Source organism: Hyalella azteca, unplaced genomic scaffold (genome assembly GCF_000764305.2).
Source record: "Hyalella azteca isolate HAZT.00-mixed unplaced genomic scaffold, Hazt_2.0.2 contig4501, whole genome shotgun sequence".
Lineage (NCBI taxonomy): Eukaryota > Metazoa > Arthropoda > Malacostraca > Amphipoda > Hyalellidae > Hyalella > Hyalella azteca.
The window spans coordinates 59442-69609 of NW_025934714.1; the positions used below are offsets into that span (position 1 = coordinate 59442).

General features: G+C 38.7%; 1 protein-coding gene across 2 annotated transcripts; it reads right to left on the bottom strand.

The window, feature by feature from the left end:
* Window positions 1–2172: 2172 nt before the first annotated feature.
* On the bottom strand, window positions 2173–5050 carry LOC108669371 (peptidyl-prolyl cis-trans isomerase H). 2 transcript variants are annotated; one of them, XM_018156686.2, is made up of 4 exons: window positions 4723–5050; window positions 4031–4207; window positions 3647–3739; window positions 2173–2415 (listed from the first exon to the last, which is right to left on the bottom strand). In XM_018156686.2, the coding sequence occupies exons 1-4, from the start codon at window positions 4819–4821 to the stop codon at window positions 2218–2220; spliced, it is 567 nt and encodes a 188-aa protein (XP_018012175.1). In that variant the 5' UTR covers window positions 4822–5050; the 3' UTR covers window positions 2173–2217. The 2 variants fall into 2 exon arrangements, with proteins under 2 accessions (XP_018012175.1, XP_018012176.1); XM_018156687.2 differs by having other exon boundaries at window positions 4738–5046.
* Between the last annotated feature and the right edge of the window lie 5118 nt (window positions 5051–10168).

Sequence of the window (10168 nt, forward strand, 5' to 3'; positions counted from 1 at the left end):
AGTTGCGGTCATGTCAAAGCGGTCAGACTGTATATTAACACGTGCTGAACTTACAGTAGAGACAAATTTTATTGTTGCCGTTTGCTGTCTCTTATACACATCTAGATGTGTATAAGAGACAGTGCATAAACTTTGTAAATAAATTCGCATTCGCACCTCGTAAATGGCTTTTCATGGCCGAGATATGGAATTCACGGCTCGGTGAAATAGAATCACGGCTCGTAGAAATGGAATCACGGCTGGCAAATCCATAAAACCACGGCTCGAAAAATTCAGTCGCGGCTCGCCAAGTAGATATATTCCATACTAGCTTGAAAGCATCCCCATCAAGTATCAACCAATCACAGCTAGAAAGCAAAATAACATTACAATTCCATTAACCAATCACAGCTGGAAAGCTAAAAGGAGCTAAAATCACAATCTTATCAATCAATCACAGCTGGAATTCTTGAAAGGGATAGTATATGTACATAGGCTAATTGACTGAAAGTGTAAAGTTCCTGGCCTTTCCAAGCTTTCAGGTCCTGCTTTCCAATATGCTATGTGTACTGATTAATTTAATATCCCTCTAGAATTCCACAATTCCATTATTATTATAATAATAATCCGCTACATTTTTTGGTGATTTATCAATTTAGCATTATTGAAGCTAACTTTTCAGTTAGCGGATTAGCGGTTATCAAAGCTAACTTTTAGGTTAGCTGTGCAGTGCCCACCACTGGTCTGGCACCTTTGCCACCTTAGTCCTTAGAAATAGCATATGGAATTTTTTTGGAGATGCCATTTGATAGCCCTCGCAAAGAGGCAAAGAGCTTTAAAATGAGCCCAAACTTTTAGGCCTATATGGTGGTGGTTGCGGGTTGTAGGTGAAAAAGAAGTCGCACGTTGACCGCTTGTAACACCTGGACTCAGCAATAGTTATTTAGTTGAAGTCTTCAATCTGGGGTAGTTTCCTCCACCAAGGAGCACACGCACAGATGTGAGAGGGACTCCCAGGGCATGCACACTTGATATCATCACCTGTCTCTCATGATGGTAAGAACTAAGAAGTTCTTAACAAAATACGCTCAAAACCACGTTTGATGGTAATCATGGTACCTATTATTGTCAAATTGTCAGATTCAGATATCACGAGAGGAGGACAAGTTTTGATTTGAAATTAAACCTGAAGTGCAGTTTAAACTTCAACGACGACAATTTATGCACCAGTGAATGAATGAGTTATGAGAAAAACAATGGTATAGTTATCTCGCTTCAGCAATACTGCAATGCTGAGCAATAGTAAGCAGCAGCAGATAGTACTATTATACTTATAGTAACCATCACGAATTTCTCGTGTTTCAAGTTTAATGCTACAGTTCTTCAGCTCAAGAAGACAGTTTACTTCTAGTGGTAATACCGTGAATACGGAAGGCAATACCGTGAATACGGCTTTCAATCATTTTAGCCTACAATTAGCGTTGGCCGTTGTGTTGTCACTTGTCTGATCTAAAGCCTCTCCGCAACTGGATTTTTGTAGGGCAAGGTCGAAAAATTTTTCAGCGACGTTTCCGCAATCTACCTCTCAAAAACTGGATTATATAATATGTAGCATAAATGGTAATAAAATTATATTTCAAGCGTATTAGCAGATCCAAACTAAAGAATTTTGAAATGAAATAATTATTGTTATTATGGTGAATGCTTCAACATTTAACTTATAGTTTTTTATTTTGGTCGCGACAATATGTGATACAAATGTAGGAATACCATATCTCCATTACGGAAAAATATGACGGTACAATTTAAAATTTTCTGAAATAGTGTTAAAGGTTATCGCGTAGTTTGCTAAATAAAATACAAGTAATTCGACATTTTCATTCTAGTCTAGATAAACAAAAATTTATAAAAGCGCAGAGGGCTTTGTCTACGTAGTTAACAAGGTAACTTGCATGTTATTTGAAGTATATGAATATAATATGAAGTTATTTTATTCGTCTACGTAGCGCTTTTGAGCTTATCACGCAATCGAATTATGTACGTAAAGGCTCCAAACAGAACGGATTGCCACACCGCATTTAATATCTCATTTAAACTCGTTTTCGATTTCATCTTCACACAATACGAAAAATATCAGGCGTTATGTAGAATGCTTTGATTTGGTTAATGATAATTCATTTAGTAGGGGTTGTATTTTGTACTGAAAGGACTTACGATGATTACTAATATCTAAAGTTTTTACATCTGACCACATTGCGAGATAACAACAGATATCTTAGGCTTATTGTTCGGACCAGTCGGCACGTTTTCTATTTTTCTCATAACTAATAATCCGTCTATAACCTTGCCGAAAACAACGTGCTTTCCGTCTAAAAAGTCGCATTTGGCGCACGTGATGAAAAACTGGCATCCATTGGTGTCACGACCACTGTTGGCCTGCAAAGGAAAATCAGACAAGACAATAATATGCGCAAACAATCATCATAAGAGCAGATGCCATTCTTGTAACTGAAACACTGCAAATTATAGCGGTAGGTGTCGCTCTGCACATACCAAGTCTCGAACACGGAAGAAAATAATATACGTTTAAAAACTACTTTTTAAAGACAACACTTCCAAAGAATCCAGTATCTCCAATCTTACAGATGTACAATGAATTTCTCATCTAATTTTCAAAAATTAAAAAAACTACCTTTTCAATTTTTTAAATATATATAAATTTTTTTTAATATATAAATTTTTTTTCAAAATTATTTATGCTGGTTATTGATTCGTGCATTGCCTCTGATTTCACACCAGTGTGTAAAATTTCAGATCAATTAGACAGGTAAAAGTGTGTCAAATATCAGTTATAAGATTTGTAGCTGACAAAATTATTTTTTCAATTTTTTTAATATTGAAAAAAAAATATTTTTTTTTTAATTTCTATAATCTTTTTTTTTTTTACATTTGATTCATGCATTGTCTCCAACTTTACACAAGTGGGCAAAATTTCAGATCGATAGGATAAGTAGAAGTGTATTAAATTTTGATTACAAGATTTGTAGCAGACAGACAGACAGACAGACAGACAGACAGACAAGAAGTGAAGTTAAAGAGAAGTGTTGTAATAAAAAGAGGCGATCTCATAGACTGTTACAAATATATCCACGGAGTGTACAACACCGCATCACTCTTCAAGCTGTTCATCAGTGACAGAACCAGAGGCCATAGTTTGAAACTTGTAAAAGAGCAGTGCAGTCGCCAGGTGCGCATGAATTTTTTCTCCGTCAGAGTGGTGAGCGTGTGGAATAGCCTTCCTGAACTGGTAGTTTCCGCCCCTAGTGTCAACTCATTCAAGTCTTGCCTGGACGCTCACTGGTCTAATCTGGCCACCAAATACGACCCTGACTGCTATCACTAAACTCGTATTTGGAACCCACCACGCACGTTGCTAAGTTAAATTACTCAAGCTTGGAAAGTGAAATTTTGATGATAATTGACCCATAAATTCCGAAACCCAATTGATATAACTAACATCTAAAGTCGTCTTGCAGCTAGTATTACTGTGGTTGAATTACCGCTGCCAAAGAAAAAAATGGAATTGTGATACTTTCAATAAGAAATTTTAACAATACCGGTAATTCTTTTCAAATGATAATTGAATCAATTGAAGTAATTCACTTACCATAGATAATAAACCTGGTCCGTCGTGTTTTAATACAAAATTTTCGTCATTGAAGCTAGGCCCGTATATGCTGGTTGTTCCAGTTCCGTCTCCCTGAAAATTGCATCAAACATTAGATCAGATTCTTTATTTATTTTTAATAAATGCCCAATAGGCACTAAACAAATTAAATTATATATAAATAAAAACATGCAACACAAGAAATTACTAATAAGAAAAATTCTCAGGTCGTCAATCAAGCTTGCATAAAATTTACTGGAATGGTGAGTGTGAGAGGCCTTTAAAAAAAACTTGCATAAATGACTTAAGATGACTTTTTAGGCCCCGCTACACTGAATAATCTAACTGCTTCAAGACTACACCTGCAGCAATGAATTATCTTACCCGGACGAAGTCTCCTCCTTGTATCATGAAGTCTTTTATGACTCTGTGGAAGGGGGCGCCCTTATAGCCAACTGGCACGCCGTCACGCCTCATTTCCCCCGTGCAAAGTTGACGGAAATTTTCAGCTGTTTTGGGGCAGACATCAGCATAAAGCTCCATGATGAGCCGGCCAATCTCCTGCAAACAAAGAAATAGCTGATTATCTAGAAAAGCAATAACACTATTGTACAAAAAATATTTGCAACATCAAGTTTCATGGCACAGCAACAATAAATGTTTGACCCCACAATATCTAACTCTAGTGAATGAGAGAAGAAAATCTTACATGATGGTGATGATATTGATAGGCAAGCCTGCATGATTATATTTTTGATAGGCTTAATTTTCTACCATCAAAGTAATTTTATGAACATCTAATAAGTAGTCAGCATCAATTTTTCATCATAGTTAGTCAGTATTTACCAGGGTTTTAGAGTCATAGAGTTTTTAGCACTTATTAAATGAGATTAGTGAAAAAATAAAAAATTTCAACAGAAAAAAATCAAAATTAAATACTTGAATATGTTGCGGAATGCAGATGTCTAGTGATAGAATTAACAATAAGAAGATTAAGTACATTTCAAGATACCAACATCATCTCAATTGTGTCTAACAACAACAAATTGGGTATTATAAAAGATACTTACTGTTACTGTTACTAGACTTACTGTTTGTCCAACAGTGATGTCAAAAAAGACTACTGGGTTGTCAGGATGTTTGAGCTGCTGTTGAATTTGATTCCAAGTGGGCATTGTGTTTTTGATTTAATGCAGAGCTTTCAAACAAATTATTTCTACAATATGGAAAGGCATAAAAAAGTGAAAATATTAAAGAATGTAACTAATTAGTCACAAATATACAATACACAACATGGAGATTTTTTTAAGTAGTACAGTGGTATCTCTGATTGAAAATGTTTGTTGAGGTCAATCAAATTGGTCTGTGACACATGGATTGAAAATTAGTCTTTTTAGAGCTACAAAATTATGGTAACAAGTAAGAAAATTCCAATCCTGGGTGGCATGCTCCCCTTTTATTTTTTGGGCCAAAATATGATAAGAGTGACAGAATTTCTACTATATATTATACCCCATCTTCAAGGCTATAATTAAGTATGTGCACAAACCAGGCCAGAGATCACAACAGAGCTACCAAAATGGAGGACAGGGAGTTTTTGCTTCAGCATGCAGGAGGCATTTAATTTTAAAATCCTGCCTAACTGGCCTCAAAATTTGACTGGCTTCTCTTTGGAATCAAACAAAAGAACAAAATTTCTGTAGTCTACTTGCTTGGCTAAGATTCACAAGGGGTGCCATTTTGTGTTAAAAATTATCTTTGATATCATATTGGGTTATTAATGAAAGATGATAGGAATTCAAGCTAACAGTTCTTAGAGCATGCTCTCTAAATTTCAGAGCTCTGCCAATAGTCGCACAGTGATGGTGGAAGTTGCAAAAAAAGGCAAGTACAACACCCTTGTGAATGGCAGCCGCAAACCGCAATGCCGCAAACCGTCAAGTGGGGTAATAAGGGACGGTTTTGAGCATTTTTTGTTAATAACTTCTTACTATGAAGCCACTGTGCAGAGAGTGGATGAATATTGCAAGATCTTTGGCGACGCTTCAGTAGCCAAATTTTCGCCTTCAGAAGATCTTGCCGACACATTTAGATTGAAATTCTTGCATTTAATATATTTCTCAGTCTTCGGCCAACTATTTAGAAAAAAAGTAAGGTTTCCGGTGCGTTGGATGGAATACGATGCAGCGAAGCTTGTCTGGAAATCATTTGCGATGAGTTCCCGCAAAAAATGTAAACAACGTTTTTTCGATTGCGTAGTTTCGGTCACATTAGAGCGGTCAGAATGCTTTATTACATGTTCAGTTGACCCTTGCTGTACAATCGGACTATTTTTAGGGTAAATGTTAGTTATTTGGGGTAACACGTGCATGCAACCTTGTAACTAAGTTCGTGGCTTGTAAATAGTTTGTCATTACTCAGCGTAAATGGCTTTTTATTAAAATTACCCGGCGACGCATCTTTAAAAATGGCCGGCGACGCTTTGGGCTTTAAAATACATATATTGGCAACGCTGCATCCACCCTCTGCATGGTGGCTATGAAGCATTTCATTAACAAGTTTGGGCTCATTTTAAAAGTTTTTGCAAGGGCTATTGTTTGGCATCTCCAAAAAAATTCCATATGCTATATGTAAGGTGCTAGGCAGCTAGAGGCAATATAAAAGGCTCCTGAATAAATCTGGAAACGGGATAATAAAGGATAAAGAACACTTGAAATAAAACTCAATTTTAAAAAGTTTGAAGCACGCAGAGTGTACTCATCTATTACTAACAGAGTAACAGTACTCTGAAGTCTTCCTCTTCCTTTTTAAATGATGAAAATGTAGAATAAATGACATTTTCTGTGATTTTTACTAGGTTTTTCTTTATTGATATAATATTATCTTAGCAATGCATTAGTGTATTATTAATGTGATATTACTGTAAGAATTAGAACTTAAAAGAATTATATGAATTAGAAATTTAGAACTTAAAAGAAAGTCTATACCTAACCAAAAAAAGGGTACGCAGTAAAGCAGCCGTGCACCACTAAATTTGTGCACCACACCTTTGACACCAATCAGCCTTGAAAGGAACGCGGCCGAACGCCTAGGGTAAACGCGGTATATTCCGTATTCCGACACATTAAGGACGCATTGAGAAATGAAAAACTATAAAAAAAAACCGTATGCGTTACGTAAGTTCTGTTGCCTTCACATGACTCTCAAAACACTTCACTACGCGTCAGCAACGATGAAACGTCACAAAATGTTGCCATATTTTTTAAAAAGCCTTTAGAATGGAAACCTACAAAATCCCTATATTCTGTCACTTTGTGTGGCAACATTCGACACGTGGTGAGTCGTATTGCGTCAGCGCTTCAAATTTAACTGATACGTATTGCCGACATCCACGTGTTCGAATTCAGAAAGAAACGCCTAGCATATTTCCGGATGACCACCAATCAGCCGCGGATTAAGCCATCCGTCGGTAACCAGCCCGTGACATCATCTTGCTTTAAATATTAGGAGCCTTACGCCACCAAATTCTGTAGCGAATAGCCCAGAGAGTAATGGTTATGCACCACTGAACTTTGCATCGAATCATCACTTCATACCCTGACTTTAGCTCGAACTGTAACTTGCGGACAACGGACTGCGACCAACCAGCCCAGGGCCTATACTTTCAAAATTCGCTGAGTGAACGTAAGTACTTACGCTCTATTTTCTTGTCTATGATTGGTGGATTTTGCTTGAGAGGCCGTCAATGATTGGCTGATGAACTTACGATCTCTCAACTTTTTTTGAATGTATAGGCCCAGGTCGCCAGTGGAACTGCATGCATCCTGCCGTGCACCACCAGAACCGTCACTTTTAGCTCAACATCCGGGGTTAGGTTCAGAAAGCATAGTTCTGTTCCAAACTCTATCGTCCGCCGGCGAGTGACTTCCGCAGCTTCGCTAAATTACGTAACTTTTAGCTTAAAGCATCTGGGGTTAGGTTCCAGATAGCATGGTTCTGTTCCAAAATTTATCGTCGTACGACGCGTGGCCGTTCGATCGTGGGCTGATTCGACACACGGGACAGATACGGACGGCTCCGGCGCGCTCCGTCCGGGTGGTGTAAAATTTTTTCGCGTGTTGGCAGACGACGCTGGGCCTTTCTACGTCAGGCTACTTTCCTGTGGGCTGATTGATCTAATTCATTGGATGTGATCTGTCTGGTGGCGTGCGGCTGATATTGTTACAGTCAAGATGTGTTGTAAGCTACGTTCTTCATAGAAGGGATCATGATAGTCCATTCGAAGCACTGCAGTGGTGGTCACCGACAGGCGTCCCGCTGAGATCAGTGACGTCACAGACGAACAACGAACTATATCCGCAAAAATGGGCTTCTGATGGGTGAACCTCATGGTTGAACTATATAAGGTTGGCCCACGAGAAGTTCCGTCTTTCAGTTCAGCTTTCTTGTTGCGTCACTGAGATCGAGAAACTTAAACAAACCCGTCGTTCCCATGACGGATTGTGCCCCTCACTGACGACTTCTGACGCGTGTCTGTGCGCGTCAGAAGTCCTATGGGATTTCGCGCTCCTAGGGGGATTGTTCCTTAGCGCCCCACCGCTGAGCTCGCGGTATCTGACTGCAGGTCTCAGTTGTGGGGTTAAGTTATTATGTAGGTAGGATTCCTTATATTTCCCTTCTCTGTCTCTCTCGTGCGGGCGGCCGACGTCCCGTGTAAGCGACCTCTTGTTCGAGTGTCATCGTTTCTGTTGCTTTTCACCTGTCCCTCCTTGTCACTTCGTCTCTTTGAGATGCTAACGCTTCTTCTTTCGAGCAGCTTCAGCGGGCTGGACAATTGAGACCTTCCGCCCCTTGTGGGTGATGAATAATTGAGACCTTCCACCTCTATGGTGATGTTCATCTTGACTTTCGGTGCAAGATAGCTAAATAGCTGAAGCGCTAGTGAACATTTGGCCACTAAACTAATTAACTAACTAACCATGACGGATTGGTTGACTGGTTTGAACGCATTTCGGTGCTTGGTTAATGCCCGTGACGTCACTGAGATCAGTGCCGTCACATGCGAACAAAAAGCTCCATCAGCGAAAATGAGTTTCTCATGGGTCAACCTTATACTAGTTCAACCATGGTAGGGAGTATTCCTTGCATTTCACTTCGGTCTCTCTCGTGCGGACGGCCGACGTCCCACGTAAGTGACCTCATGTTCGTGTTTCTGTTGCTGTTCACAAGTCCCTTCTTGTCACTTCGTTCCTTTGAGATGTTGAAGCTGTTATTTCACGTCAATTTCAACGGGCTGAAAAGTAGAAACCTTTAATCGCTTGTGGGTGATGAACGATTTTTGATTTGAGAAACTTTGAGACTTTCTACCTCGTCGTTCGTGTACATCTTGGCTCTCGGTGCATAGCTAAATAACTAAACTTGTAAACATTTGGACACAAAACAAAATCTTTATGTAGAGCACTCCAGCTCTTGCTAAATTGATGCGTTATAGTCTTTGCGAACTAACCTTACGCTAGTTTCTCCAAATAGATTGGGACAAAAAATTCTACCTCCAACAACGAGCACGTTTAGGCTTAACGCGGCTAAGGCATACGTTCAAGTAAAATGCTCGGCGGTGACCAATCAATATAAATTATCCAGATTCAAAGGAATGAATGAAGAAGCAGCATTTCAGAAAAAACATTTGGTATCGCGAATATTCTCCATAGACATGCTCAGTGACGAGAGCTATTTACAAATAATGATAAAAAAACAGGCTTATAGCAACATTATACACCCATGGAAAACAACTGGCGTTAACGAACAAGAAACATAAGACTTAACAATGAGAGAAGGTGCCTAAGTAGACGAAATGGAAAGCAGGTTTACCGAACGAGATGGGCTTTCTCGTAAGTGCGGTACACCAAATCGAAGCTAAGTAATAAGTAAAGGAGCTCCCAGAGAATCGTTGTGTAGCACACTCGTCTAACACATCATTTTACAAGCAGTAGCTCCTCTACAACTCTTCCATCCGGCAAGAGTATACCCATACATTACTTAGGCTCCTTAAAAGCAGTAAATAAAAGCTATTCTCTCAACTCGAAAGGCCTTAAGTATCTAGGAGATGGGTGCTCGGTGAGAAGCGGTCATTATTAACAGATTTATACACCAGCAGTACCTGCCACATCAAATGAAGGCACATTTGAGACGTTTCGTAATATATAGACCATATTTCGAAGCAGATTCATCAAAAACACATGGAAATGTCGGTGATCGGTGAATCGCTTTTCCTGTCAACACCAAGACAGAGCACACTTTGTGTGATCCTAGCAACGCCATAAAATATTTCTAGACCTTGGACAACTCTTGTGCGCTTCCTTTCAATACACGAACTCAAGGAATTAATTAAGGAGCGTTTTTTTTTCATTAAAAATTACAAAAAATATCCTTATAGTGATGCTACAATAACTGAAAAATTAATGTTAAATGAACAAAATTTGTAGTGAAAATGGCTACATTATTACAATTTCAGTACAGATAATT

Bases quoted from the DNA above. Each gene is read 5' to 3' on its own strand.
- LOC108669371 (XM_018156686.2), bottom strand. From the start codon at position 4,821: ATGCCCACTTGGAATCAAATTCAACAGCAGCTCAAACATCCTGACAAC. The intron at 3,740-4,030 runs GTAAGATAATTC...TGCAATTTTCAG, and splicing joins AAGGAGGAGACTTCGTCCGG to GGAGACGGAACTGGAACAAC. The intron at 2,416-3,646 runs GTAAGTGAATTA...TTTCCTTTGCAG, and splicing joins GACCAGGTTTATTATCTATG to GCCAACAGTGGTCGTGACAC.